At 39.9% G+C, this 15,519-nt stretch overlaps 1 protein-coding gene across 2 annotated transcripts in view; it reads right to left on the bottom strand.

Annotated features, from left to right (window-relative positions):
- Positions 1-15,519, bottom strand: part of LOC124794862 (Na(+)/H(+) exchanger beta-like) — a 677,818-nt gene that overhangs the window by 152,694 nt on the left and 509,605 nt on the right. For both annotated transcript variants that reach the window (XM_047258533.1, XM_047258534.1), the window contains one exon: positions 4,528-4,573. In XM_047258533.1, the coding sequence (XP_047114489.1) occupies positions 4,528-4,573 (46 nt within the window). The remainder of the gene's footprint in view (positions 1-4,527; positions 4,574-15,519) is intronic.

The following is a 15,519-nucleotide window of genomic DNA, read 5'->3' as shown; positions in this document are numbered from 1 at the left end:
TTACTCAAAGCAGACTTTGAATTCCTCAGACATTGGCATTATATAAACCTAACTTTGAATTCCTCAGACATTGGCATTATGTAAACCTAACCCAAACTCCCTGTGAGCCTGCCCCATATACCTTGCAGGACAACTGTCACAACTGATTCAATATGCTCTAGTAGCACTGTACTTTCCACAAGCAAACTTCTCTCTATGTAAAAGTCTTCAGCCAAGATTCTGTGGAATAAAGAATGCTGGCTTTATCTTTTCTGTCCTAAGATTTTTGTCTACTTTTTGTGAAATTGTGCCAAAGTATGGTTTCCTATGGTAAACAATGAAAGTCTGAGGAATTTGAAGTCTGCTTTTATGCAACCAGTTTTGTGATTTTGGCTCTATGTATACTGTGTAGATAATAATTTAAAAGTCTTACCCAGAGAAGAAAGGGGAAGACCATAAACATTCTAGATGAGATTAAAAATATGCTGAGTCCAAAGTTATGCCCTTGACACAACCTAAATAGACAGGTGGAGTTAAGAAATTACAACATACTATCCAAGTTTTGATTGTCTTTAAAGGATGTAATGTAATAATTTTTTATTTTATTTTATTTATTTACTTTTTCTTAATTATTCATCCTGGGTTTCATGTTATGTGTTGTTGCATCTTGTCCATTTTATTGTATCTATTTTTTAATGGTGACATATTTTGTAGTTTGTGAGGTAGTATTGTGTAACAGGGGCCTCATTAATTCCCATAATATTTGCACATGTACAGAAATGTTTGGAATTTTCATCAGTTATGTGTGTGGTGGCACTAGTGTTCTATGCTGTGACACTTATGATTACACTGACTAGCAATGTAGTCTTTTGCAGCAATGTAGTCAGAGGGATGCTATTCACTGTTTCCTGGTATGATCTGAATTTTCTTAACAATCGGGCTTTCAACATTGCTAACTGGGACTCTTTCTTATTTTGTCCTTTCATCAAAGGTTAACACAGATCTTACATGAGTTTTTCAAATTGAGAATCTGATCTGTGATGACCTGTTTGCTGCAAGTATCAGTATTTTATTTTGAGAAGACTGAGTCCCCTTCTTTCCCAAATTATGAGTTCAATATTTCACTGACAAGTGAGTATTTCATATTGGTTGTCATATGGATCAGATTAGTACGATAGGTGTCCACATTTTGGATCATAATGTCAACTGTATGTTTAGTGTCTTGTTCAGATGTACACCTGAGGATGTGATTTGATATCATGAAACCAGTCATGTTCCAGTAAATAAAGGTTTACGTATAGCTAAAAGTGGTTTATTTGTCAAATGTGAATTATGTGTATGTATCCAACCCTGTCTTCTAGATGCTTCACTTTTTTTCTGCATACATCCTGTATCTGGATGTGGCAATGTTAGTGGTAGAGGCTGGCTGAATGCCCTACTTTCCACCAGCCTTCCCCTCAGGATGGAATCTGTGTACCCCGTCATTGTGCATCCACCCCATGTGAAAATATGTGAACATTTCGAAAACACTTTTGATTCATGTAACTGAGGTGAGACATAGGTACTAGCTCAGCATTCACCTTATAGGAAGTGGCAAACCATCTAAAAGCCACATCCAGGCTTGTCAGCACACCAATTATTATCATTGATCCTCTGGAGGGATACTGGCCCCAAAAACTTAAATCATTAAATGAAAAAATGATTACAAAATTAGCTGAATTTTGCCACAATCTGTAAATAATGTTATATGGATCACCATATATACTACAACCTTTTAGGTACAGAACACAACATGGTGTTTACGAAGATCCTCTCCCAGAGGCTTGTCAATTGCACCAGACCTTGTAAAGGCATTATCAATTACACACATAGAATTTTTTGCCATGATTTTCTTTTGTTCTCTACTTTTTTCTTTTGTTCTTACCAGCATATGTAATTATGATGATGTAACATGCTACTATGGTTTTTAAATGTAAAGATTTAATTATGATTATTTCATTTGTCAATTGATAAATATATTTCTTGATTTGTAACTGTGGAAAAGTTTGTAAATTTCTTTTTTGGTATATTATTAATTGCAAAAATGCTGTCAAGAATATTTATAAAGATTCATTTAATTTATGATAATGATATAACATCTGTAGAGAGGGGACAGTGATAGCCGTATCAACAGCCAAACAGAGGATGTGTAGTTGAAGGTATGGTGGGTGATGCATCTATGAAGCGTGAGAGGAAAAATGATACTATGTTTTTATGAAAAGCACCTGGAATTGTATGGACAGTGATACCAAACTATGAGAATGTCAATTCACTTTACCACTGTGGCACGTAATGCCATCACCAGTGAACTTTAGGAGCAAACATACTGGACTGTGAAAGTGCTGCTAATAAGACTTTGTTGTGACTGACACAAACAGTACTTTTATGTGAATGAACTTTGCTGGCATTGACATTCAGGTGGTGGAACTGTTGTCTTTCGCAATCTATCAAGCCGTGAAAATGGAGGCTTTAATGAACTGTGCAGTATATCTGACTTTCAATGATGTTACAGAAGTTTGAACTCCGAGAACAGATTGGACATTGTTTATGGTGTGCATCACATAAAAGAACAATTCTATGAACTGTGTATTTGTGTCTACAGCTATATGAATGTGACAAAGTGTGTAGCTATGGATGAAAGCATCACGGACAGTGCACAAAGTGTATAAACAAACACTGTCTACTTAATGTACTTTGCAAGAGGGGACATGACAACAATGGCCACATACCAGCATCTTGTGGTTTGTTATTTGCCACTGGGTTACTGATAAAGCTGTGCAGAAACTTTGTTTACATTTTGCCAGAGAAGATTAACAAGCTCAGAACATTGTAGCCCGCTGATGCCGTGCTGCCTAGCGCAAAGTTTCTTATGCAACAAAAAGTTAAGATATTTTGCCGAATGCTATTCCCTAATTTAAAAGGTTTCTTTTGCTATTAAAAGTAGTAGAATTATGTACTCTATTCAAATCAGTTCTTCGCTTGTTTATGTTTGCTTTCTGCTATCAAAAATAAAGGTACCATTAATGAATGAATAGTTGCATGGTAGTCATTGTTGAAACACCAATAAATATAAACTTCTTCCTCTCATTAGAACTAGTTCTCTTATTGCAGCCACATTAATTTAGATGATGTTATGCACTGTTATGTGTACAGAATGTGACAGTGACTAATAAGAGTATTTTGTCATGAAATAAGGCTGCACACATAAATTACAGTGGCCGCTCTAGTTGCCTGAGATCCGACCAATTACATAAAAGCTGCTATTTCACTATCGGTACATTTACTGCTGTGAGCATAAATCATATATGTCAGCTGTCAAGACATGTGGGGGATGCTTGTACAGTATTAAATGCTTTGATATTGTATTGCTATGAGTTGCAGTATTGAGAGGTGCAGGTTATACACAAAAGTGGGTAGATTTGTGGTGAATTCCCCCCAGTGTTCATGTAATTATTAACAGTGTTGTATGTGATTCAGCTAATTTTGTCACCTTTTGTAAATTCTGTCAAATACTGTCTTTGATGTTTTTGAATTTTGGAGTGTATATTAACTATTAACAATTTCGTTGACCCAGGTTATTTCCAGAGCAGTTTCTCATAAAAATTTGGTGTTTCAGTTCGTATATAAAGTGGGATTGTGACCAATTGAGAACTACACAAACAGTATGGTATTCCAATTATAATTTTGGTGACTTCACAGTTCAGATTTTGACAATTATTTTTGCTATGGGGTAAGGTCATCACATCCTATAAAGGTACAGTAAACAGCTTGATACAAGCAACTCTACCCTCAGTGTACTGCCATCTCCCCAAGATATACTCAATCGAGACATAATGTAAACAGACATTGCAGTGACATATACAAGTGAAAGAAACAAACAAAATATCACATACAGCATGTGAGACATATGCTGTCACTTTTCAAAAAATATATCAATGTCTTGCGTTGTTCATTAGAACTAAATGTTACATTTATGGTTTGTGACAAGACATCACAATTCTTAACTTTCTGTCATCAGACTTCTTCACAGTTGAAATGATACATAGTGATCAGGTTCATGAATGTTATGTGAAGAAATGTCAATGTATTTACGTATCACAGTTTACCAATATTTAAATAACATCTTTCCTGATAGAATACTACATAAAGCAGGCCTTGTTTCAAGGTACACTCAGTCACATTTACAGTGGGGCATACATGGAAGGTTAAATTTTCTACTATCAGTCTCTCAGATTTCAGATAGTTGTAAAACATTTCATTTGATTAAGGGACAGACCAGAATATTCAGACAAGAAAGAAGACCCACCTCATCATTTGATGTCTGGAAACTTGAACCTATGACTTTTAACACATAGCCAACAGAATTAACAATGTAATGAGTGGCATGCTTCATAATGTGTAAGTCTATTTCAAGACGTTGGCATAAACTTTCCATTCCTTCTCCTGCTGGCTATAGCATATCTACAGCTTTGATTCATTTGGATTAGTAATATAACAATTTATACTTACCAAGACTCTGGAACTCGTGAAGAAAGCCATTGGGCATGATGGAATCCTGAAATTTTTAGAAAAAATTAAAAATAACTGCCTTGGTGTTTAAAATATATGGGCAGACTATTCAAAAGCACACTAAGATAAATAACTAAATTAGAGATAACTGTCATGATGAACAGGGCTGCTGCAGGTGATGGAGATTTGATAGTTGGTATAGTCGGCTGAGGCATAAGATCTCAATATCAAAGAAAATTCCACTGACAGTCCAATCTGTGCACACTATACGGATGGCACAATATCTCCAAAAATATTTGATTTTCATCAGATAACCAGGAGCAGACATAGCTAGCATTAGTCTTAGAGTCAGGCAGTATTCTGTTTCCACATATACAACAAACAATGCTTTTATGTTCAACCACATGGAGATGATAAAGGTTATTAATAAATAGCATACATTGTAAATGCTAAGTGGCAGGAACATACAGTAAGTCACTTAACAATTCAGTATTGTGCAACACATGAGGGGTGTTGAAAAAGTAATGCAACACATTTTTTTCAGGGGAAATTTTGCTTGCAAAAATGTATAATTTGTTGTGGGACATTGTAAAATATTCCTGATTCAGTTCCTATAGTTTCATGGCATTCTGATAGATGGCAGTGCTATATGCAGCCTTCAAAATGGCTTCTGTAATTGAGGTGCATTCCAATCAGAGAGCTGTCATTCAGTTTCTTTTGGCAGAAAACCAGAGTGCCACAGATAGTCATAGGCACTTGCAACACAGAGATCTGACAGTGAGCAAAAGCATGATGAGTCATTGGGCAAGGTGTCTGTCATCATCGCAAAAAGGTTGTACGAACCAATCCGATATCCCATATGCTGTGTGGCCACACACAACCGAGACTCCTGCAACGTCAGAACATGCAGACATTCTCATTCAAGGCGATCAACAGATCACAGTCAAACACCTTGCTGAATAACTGGATGTCTCTGTTGGTAGTGCTGACACACTCATCTACCGGTTGGGGTACTCAAAGGTGTGTGCCCGTTGAGTTACTCGACACCTAACAGAAGAACATAATGAGCAAAGATGGACCATCTTTGTGGAATTGCTTGCACATTATGAGGCTGGCTGTGACAATTTTTTGTTGAAGATTGTCACAGGTGGTGAAACATGGCTTCATAATCTCGAACCACAAACAAAATGGCAATCCATGGAGTGGTGCCACACCACCTCCCCTCAGGAGACAAAGTTCAAAGCTGCATCCACAGTCAGTTAACTCTTGGTGAATGTCTTCTGGGGCTTTGAAGGGGTTATTCTATATGATGTCCTCTCTCATGGAGCAATCACCAACTTTGAAATGTTTTGTGTTACCATCAGGAAACTGAAGAAACAACTTCAGCATGTTTGTCACCACAAAAATGCAAACAAACTTCTCCTTATCCATGACAATGCAAGGCCTCATGCAAGTCTGTGCAGCTGAGAGGAGATCACAAAACATCATGGGACTGTGCTTCCCCAACCACCTCACAGCCCAGAATTTGCATCTTCTGACTTCCATCTGTTAGGTTCTATGCAGGATGCTCTCCATAGGAAGCAGTATATGGATGATGGGGAGGTTACTAATGCAGCAAGATGTTGGCTCCTACACTTACCACTAGAGTGGTACCATGCAGGCATAGAGGCCCTCCCAGTATGGTGGCATTAGGCAATCACATTGAATGGAGATTATGTTGAAAAATAGGTTATTGTAGCAAAAAGAATGGTGAATAATATGGTGTATAAAATCAATCTGCTTTCAGGAAAAAAAAGTGTCGCACTACTTACTGAACCCCACTCATCTGAATAATCATACTATTCAGAATCATCTCTGCACTGTGGAATGCAAAAGGTGCTATCCCACACAAGTATCAGAGCGCAGAGATTAGCATAAACCCTGCAAATTGAATCTAGAAGCATGGATGATTCCTTCTGAACTTATGAGTCAGGGTGCATGTTTGCTTATGCCAATGACAGGATACAAGGACGTTGAAAAGAATATGAAGTTGTAGAAAGCTCTTGTCAGTACGGTCTACAAGGGTGGTTCAGTAAGTACCCTTGTTTGAAGACAGATGTCGACAGTTATACCAGATGGTATTACCAGTGAGACTAAAACATAAATGAAAGTGATTAATAGTTGGTTGGTTGGTGCTTTAGGACACAAAAATGCTGAGGTGTTATAATGTAAGGAAAAAAAAGAGTACTAATAAAAACCTCAGGGTGGAAAAGATAGAAACACAGTCAAGCAGCTTGAAAAAGGAGCAGCTAAGGACAAGGATGTCCCTAGGGAAAATTTCTCAAAATGTCATTGAGATGGTGGAGGTTCCTAGTGGGGGGATCAGATTTGCTTCACCATGCCACTGCAGCGAATAAAATGTAAAATGGTTCAAATGGCTCCGAGCACTAAGGGACTTAAATTCTGTGGTCATCAGTCCCCTAGAACTTAAAACTACTTAAACCTAACTAACCTAAGGACATCACACACATCCATGCCCGAGGCAGGATTTGAACCTGCGACCATAGCAGTCACACGGTTCCTGACTGAGCGCCTAGAACCGCTAGACCACCGCGGCTGGCAATAAATTAAATGTAGGAGTTTCTTTTGTCAAATGATTGTCATCTGGTAAAACATCTGACAAAGTAGACAGCAGACATAGACATAAAAGTAAACAGTTAAAAAATGGGCACAGGATCAGAGAGTGACACACTGTCAAGGGTTGAGAGCAGTAGGCACAAAGAGGGGTAGGGTCACCACTTAATAAATGATTAAAACAACTGTGTCCTACACACAGCTGGGCTGAAATGACCTCCTCATGATGTGAGGGCAAGAGGAAGTCAACCAGGCTGTAGTGAGAGGTTTAATGTCCTGGAGTTTGTTCTGCTGGAGGGAAGACTACTGTGTACACCAAAGTGATACAACATGCCAACAAACACTGACACAAAGATCATCTGAGGGAACAGAATGATTAGCAGGCCGAGGGAAGAGAGCTGCAACCTTAACAGCAACAGCAGCCGCATTCCTTGGCATGCCAATGTGACCAAGAACCCAAAGGAACACCACACTGGCTCTCCCCATAGGGTGAACGGAGGCATTCTTAGATCTACTGTACTGAGGGAGGGACTGAGAAAAGCACATGAATGTTCTGAAGAACATTGAGAGAATCTGAGCAGGTGATACAATTGGAAGCCTGTATCACAGGATGTACTGGGTATCCTGATAAAGGGTGTAGGGCTCCGTGGTAAAAATCGAGCACTGATCAAAAGCCGATCATTGCCAAGTACAAAGGCACACCCGACACCATTGTGAGTTTTGGAACCATTGGTGCAGAAGGATACACTGTCCCCAAGCTGTGTGCAAAGTGCGAGAAACTCACTGCAACTCACCAGGCTAGGAGTAGTGTCCTTAGGATCCAGATGAAGTTGAAAGTGTACAGTTAGCTTGGGGCAAAACCAGGGCAGTGAAGAGCTCATACCCATGGGGAATGTGGGAGAGAGTATAAAACTGTCAAAACAGCAAATAAAAGTGAACTCCGGGAGGCAACAGAAAAGATGGGTGCAGTCCATACTAGCAGTCAAGGAAATAGTCAAAAATGGGAGCATAGGATGGGTGACCATGCGAGAAGACAGATGGCTCGCTTAACAACTGAGGAGAACATCCTGCCTTTAGGACAATGGTAAGTCAGCATCCTCAACATATTAGTCAATGGGTATAGAAGGCATTAGCAGCTAAACATAGCCCACAATGGTGGACAGTATTAAGACAACATAAGACAGGCAGATGTGTGGATGAATATACGATACATCCACAATCCAGTTTTGAACAGACAAGGGGCTGGTATAGACAGAGGAGGATGGTCTGATCTGCTCCCCACAAGATACCACATCAAACACATAGAACATTGAGAGCAAGAGTAGGAGCTGCCATGTAAGAGACATGGGAGGATCAACAGAGTTTCCTATAAAACATGAGTCCCAATAATTTTGTTGTGTCAATAAATGAAGAAGGATCGGGCTAGGACATAGGGTTGAGGGAAGGAACTACTGGCACCTTCAGAAGTTCATACAGACAGTCTTGCCAGTGGAAAATCATAAGTCATTGTTGATGCTCTACATGTAAAGATTATCAAGACGTCACTGAAGATGCCACTCAAGTAGACAGGTTCGTTGACAGCTGCAATAGATTGCAAAGTCATCAATAAAAAGAGAACCCGAGATACCTACTGAGAAACAATCCATAATAGTATTAATGGTTATGGCAAATAAAATGACACTGAGCACAGAACCCTGAGACACTCCATTCTCTTGAATAAAAGTGTCCAACAAAGCCAATCCCACATTTAGCTTAAAAACATGGTCTTTTAAAAATTCCTGGATAGAAATGGGCAGGCAACCCCGGAAGCCCCACTCTTACATAATACGAAGGATATCCATCCTCTAGCAGGTGTCATACACCTTCTTCAAATCAAAAAAACATGGCCACAGTTTGATACTTCTGCAAAACATTGTTTGTAACATGAGTGGAAAAGGTAACAAGATGATCAACTGCAGAGCAGTGCCTATGGAGTCCACATTGAGTGTTCGTCAGGAGATTCTGAAAGCTGAGCCACCACACCAGCTGACCATTAATCATACATTCGAACACCTTGCAGATGTTACTGGTGAGGGAAATTGGGTGGTAGCTGGAAGGAAGGTATATGTGCTTAACAGGCTTAGATATGGGAATGACAATGGCCTCATATTGGTGACTGGGAAATGTGCCATCCATCCAAATGCAGTTATATGTATGGAGGAGAAAGCACAGGCCTTCATGAACTAGGTGTTCCAACATCAGAATGTGAACACCATCCGGTCCTGGAGCACTTGACTGGGACAAAGAGATTGCACCTTTAAGCTCCCTCATAATAAACGCAGTATTGTAACATTCACAATTCTGGGAGGAGAAAGATACCATCCTTGCCTCCACTACATGTTTCAGACAGAGAAAGGCAGGATGGTAGTGGGTGGAACTTGAAATGTCTGCAAAATATTGGCCCAAGGTGTTGGAGACATTCAACAGGGTCTACAATGACATTGTTCGCTATGGTCAGATGAGGAACCAGGGAATGAACGGCAATTCCTGAAAGCTGGTGGAGTTTACTCCAAACAACAGAAGAGGGAGTAAAACTGTTAAAATAGCTTTGAAAAGAAAGCCAGCTAGCTTTCTTGCTATTCCTGAAAATGTGGTGACGCTGTGGATGTAGCTGTTTATAAACGACACAGTTCGCCATAGTGGGGTGATGTTTAAAAATGTGGAGAGCTTGTCTCCATGCAAGGATTGCATTGTGGCATGCCTCCATCTACCAGGGGATGGGGGTACATCATAACGAGAAAGAGGTGTAAGGTATGGAACATTCCATGGTCACCAATGCAGGGGAAATGGTGTTCATCGAAAGTGGCCAGTGAGGAGTAGAGCTGCGAGTCAACTTTGAAAAGCTGCCAGTTGGTTGGATGCACAGAGGGATAGACATCAGCAAATGAGTGACACAAGGGAATTGATCACTCAAGTGTGTGTCGGAGAGAATGGACCACCCGATACGATGAGAAAGCTGAGTAGTACAGATTGAAAGTTCCAAGTGGGAAAAGGAGTGTGTCAAATTGGAAAGAAATGTGGGTGTATCTGTGTACAAACACATTAGATTGAATTGGTTGAAGATATTTACTAGAAGATCATCTGCGATCTAGGGGTAGTGTCTTTGATTAGTAATCAAAATGTCCTTGTGGAAACTGCCCTTAAAGGTGGAAGAATCATCAATGATCAACAGCATGAGGATGCAAAAGGCAATGGAAACTACTTTATTAAAGACATGCAGTGTGTATTATCCACAGGATATGTGGCCTGTAACTGAAAAAGTGGCGTGAAGATCTCTCCATTGGCAAAAGATTCTGGAATAGTCCCCCATTTCGATACCTGGGAGTGGACTGCCAAGGAGGAGGTGAGCATGAGAAAAAGATTGAATAACCAACGAAAGCATAACATTTTAGAAGTCAGGACATGGAATGTCAGAAGCTTGAAAGTGGCAGGGAAGCTAGAAAATGCAAAGGCTCTATCTAGATATAGTAGGGGTCAGTGAAGTGAAATGGAAATAAGAGAAGGATTTCTGGTCAGATGAGTGTAGGGAGATATCAATAGCAGCAGAAAATGATACAATGGGAGCAGGATTCATTATCAATAGGAAAGTAGGGCAGAGAGTGTGTTACTGTGAACAGTTCAGTGATACAGTAACTCTTATCAGAATCAACAGCAAACCAACACAAACAACAATAGTTCAGGTATACATGCCAACTTCTCAAGCTGAATATGAAGAGATGGAGAAAGCATGTGAGGATATTGAACAGGTAACACAGTACACAAAGGCAGATGAAAATCTAATAGTCATGGGAGACTGGAATGCAGTTGTAGGGAAAGGAGTATAAGAAATGATTACAGGAGAATATGGGATTGGGACAAGGAATGAGAGAGGAGAAAGACTAATTCAGATCTGTAATAAATTTCAGTTAATAATAGCAAATACTCTGTTCAAGAATCATAAGAGGAGGAGGTATACTTTAAAAAGGCCATGTGACACAGGAAGATTTCAGTTAGATTACATCATGGTCAGACAGAGATTCCGAAATCAGATACTGGATTGTAAAGCATACCCAGGAGAAGATATAGACTCAGTTCACAATGTAGTAGTGATGAAGAGTAGGGTGAAGTTTAAGAGATTATTCAGGAAGAATCAATACACAAAGAAGTGGGATACAGATGTACTAAGGAATGACAAAGTACGTTTGAAGTTCTCTAAGGCTATAGATACAGCAATAAGGAATAGCTCAGTAGGCAGTACAGTTGAAGAGGAATGAACATCTCTAAAATGGGCAATCACAGAAGTTGGAAAGAAAAACTTAGGTACAAAGAAGGTGACTGTGAAGAAACCATGGGTAACAGAAGAAATACTTTAGCTGATCATTGAAAGAATAAAGTACAAAAATGTTCAGGGAAATTCAGGAATGCAGAAGTACAAGTCACTGAGAAATTAAATAAATAGGAAGTGCAGGGAAGCTAAGATGAAATGGCTGCATGAAAAATGTGAAGAAATCAAGAAAGAAATGCTTGTCAGAAGAACTGACTTAGCATACAGGAAAGTCAAAACAACTTTCAGTGAAATTAAAAGCAAGGGTGGTAACATTAACAGTGCAATAGGAATTCTACTGGTAAGTGCAGAGAAGAGAGCAGATAGATTGAAAGGGTACATTGAAGACCTCTATGAGGCAATGATTTGTCTGATGTGATGGAAGAATAAACAGGAGTCAATTTAGAAAATATAGGGGATCAGTGTTAGAATCAGAATTTAAGAGAGCTTTGGAGAACGTAAGGTCAAATAAGGCACAAGAGACAGATTCCTTCAGAATTTCTAAGATCGTTGGGGAGAAGTGGTAACAAAATGACTATTCACATTGGTGTGTAGAATGTATGAGTCTAGCAACATACCACGTGACTTTCACAAAAATACCATCCACACAATTCCAAAGACTGGAAAGAATTATCATATAGTCACCTTAACAGCTCATGCAGCAAAGTTACTTACAAGAATGATGTACAGAAGAATGGAAAAGAAAATCAAGGATGTGTTATATGATGATCAGCTTGTCTTTAATATAGGAAAAGGCACCAGAGAGGCAATTCTGACATTGTGATTGATAATTGAAGCAAGATTAAAGAAAAATTGAGACATTTTAATACGATTTGTTGACCTGGAAAAAGCATTTGACCATGTAAAATTGTGGAAGTTGTTCGAAATTCTGAGAAAAATAGGGGTAAGCTATAGGGAGAGACAGGTAATACACAATATGTACAAGAGGGAATAATAACAGTGGATGACAAACAATGAATTGCTCAGATTAAAAAGAGTATAAGACAGGGATGTAGTCTTTTGCCCCTACTATTCGATCTGTACATCGAAGAAGCAATAATGGAAATAAAAGAAGGGTCAAGTGTGGAATTAAAAGTCAGGGTGAAAGGATATCAATGAAATGATTCACTGATGGCATTGCTATCCTGAATGAAAGTGAAGAAGAAGTAGAAGATCTCCTGAATGGAATGAACAGTCCAATGAGTACAGAGTATGGATTGAGACTAAATTGAAGGAAGATGAAACTAACGAGAAGTAGCAGAAATGAGAACAGTGTGAAACTTAACATCAGGACTGATGGTCATGAAGCAGATGAAGTTAAAGAATTCTACTACCTAGGCAGCAAAATAACCAGTGACAGATGAAGCAATGAGATCAAAAGCAGACTAGCACTGGCAAAAAGGGTATTCCTGGCCAAGAGAAGTCTACTAGTATCGAACATAGGCCATAATTTGAGGAAGAAATTTCTGAGAATGTACGTTTGGAGCACAGAATTGTATGGTAGTGAAACACGGACTGTGGGAAAACTGGAACAAAAGATAATCGAAGCATTTGAAATGTGGTGCTACAGAAAAATGTTGAAAATTAGGTGGACTGGTAAGGTAAAAAATGAGGAGGTTCTTCACAGAATTGGGGAGGAAAAGGGTATGTGGAGAACACTGACAAGAAGAAGGGACAGGATGATAGGACATCTGTTAAGACATCAAGGAATGACTTCCATGGTAGTAGAGGGAGCTGTAAGAGGTGAAAATTGTAGAGGAAGACAGAGATTGGAATACATCCATCAAATAATTGAGGATGCATGTTGCAAGTGCTACTTTGAGATGAAGAGGTTGCCACAGGAGAGGAATTAGTAGCGGGCTGCATCAAACCAGTTAGAAGACTGATGAAAAAAAAAAAAAAGAGAAAGGGAAGAGAGCCTCTCAGCCTCTCATACAGGGGCATGGAGAGCCCCAAAGGGGAAGGTGGGCACTGAAGTCATCAAGCAGCAAAAATGGAGGAGGAAATTCAGCAATAAGTTGCAAAATATCTGCTCTGGTGATAGCAGAAGATGAGATTGGGTAGACGTTGCAAAAAGAGAGAAGGTGAAGCCAGAATGGGAAAGATGGACAGCAACAGTTTGAAGCTGGGTGTGAAAGGGAATTGTGTGACTATAGACATCATGTCAAATGAGCAACATGACTCCACCATGAGCCAGAATTCCCACCTCATCGGGAAATTCAAAATGGACTGAAGTGAAATGTGGGAGGAGAAGGTGACTGTGAGGGCATAAATTCATTTCCTGCAGGCCGAAAACAAGTGGACAGTATGAGTGCAAGAGGAGCTGTAATTCAACCTGTGCTGACAGGTTTCCGGTGCCCTGCATAACCTAGCCCACTCAGGTGTTCAAGCCACCACACATCTCATGTCAGAACATTTTGTTTGGAAGAATATCAAATGGGACTGCCAAACCTGGGCACACAGCTGCATCACTTGTCAGCACAACAAGATCAGCTGCCACACCTCCCCGCCTCTGGGCAAGTTCGACATTCCCACAGGACGATTCCGTCACTTATATATTTATCTGATCAGGCCTCTTCCTCCTTCAGAGGGCCATAGATATATCTTATCAACTATTGACCATTTTTCTTGCTGGGTTGAGGCTGTCCCTCTCCCTAACATTACTGCTGAGATGGTAGCCGAGGTTTTCATTGGCTCGTGGATAGCTCATTTCAGATGCCCGAGCGCTATCGGCACTGATCATGGTTGACAGTTTGAATCCTCCCTTTCCACTATCCTCTGCAATATCTGTGGTATTAAAAAATACACACTACCACCTACCAACCACAAAGCAATGGGTTGGTGGAGAGATGGCACCGCACCCTCAGGATGGCCCTTCAATGCCATGATTGTCTCTGGTTGGAAGCTCTCCCATGGGTGCTACTTGGTCTATGTTCGATCTATGATCATAACCTACAGGGGACTATATCTGAATTTGTTTTTGGCAAGAATCCAGTCCTACCGGGGAAACATATTCTACCCCAGGTTAGCGAGGATTTCCCCCCTCACCAGATTTCGGTAGCTGGATGCACACGCATTTCCAAAACACACGTTTGCACTCGCCCATTAGTCACTCACCGCCTGAGGATTATGTTCCCACCATCCTCTCAGACTGCTCCCACGTCATGCTGCATGATGATGCTGTTGTTGTTGTTGTGGTCTTCAGTTGTGGGACTGGTTTGATGCAGCTCTCCATGCTACTCTATCCTGTGCAAGCCTCTTCAACTCCCAGTACCTGCTGCAGCCTACATCTTTCTGAATCTGCTTAGTGTATTCATCTCTTGGTCTCCCTCTACGAGTTTTACCCTCCATGCTGCCCTTCAGTACTAAATTGGTGATCCCTTGATATCTCAGAACATGTTCTACCAACCGATTCCTTCTTCTAGTCAAGTTGTGCCACAAACTCCTCTTCTCCCCAGTTCTATTCAATACCTCCTCCTTAGTTATGTGATCTACCCATCTAATCTTGAGCATTCTTCTGTAGCACCACATTTCAAAAGCTTCTATTCTCTTCTTGTCCAAACTATTTATCATCCATGTTTCACTTCCACACATGGCTACACTCCATACAAATGCTTTCAGAAACGACTTCCTGACACTTAAATCAATACTCAATGTTAACAAATTTATATTCTTCAGAAACACTTTCCTTGCCATTGCCAGTCTACATTTTATATCCTCTCTACTTCGACCACCATCAGTTATTTTGCTCCCCAAATAGCAAAACTCCTTTACTACTTTAAGTGTCTCATTTCCTAATCTAATTCCTGCAGCATCACCCGACTTAATTGGACTACATTCCATTTATCCTCATTTTGTTCTTGTTGATGTTCATCTTATACCCTGTTTTCAAGACACTGTCCATTCCGTTCAACTGCTCTTCCAAGTCCTTTGCTGTCTCTGACAGAATTACAATGTCATCGGCAAACCTCAAGGTTGTAATTTCTTCTCCATGGATTTTAATACCAACTCCAAATTTTTCTTTTGTTTCTTTTACT

Source organism: Schistocerca piceifrons, chromosome 4 (genome assembly GCF_021461385.2).
Source record: "Schistocerca piceifrons isolate TAMUIC-IGC-003096 chromosome 4, iqSchPice1.1, whole genome shotgun sequence".
NCBI classification, from domain to species: domain Eukaryota; kingdom Metazoa; phylum Arthropoda; class Insecta; order Orthoptera; family Acrididae; genus Schistocerca; species Schistocerca piceifrons.
Note: the sequence above shows the minus strand (reverse complement) of the source record. Positions and strands in the feature narration are given on the sequence as shown.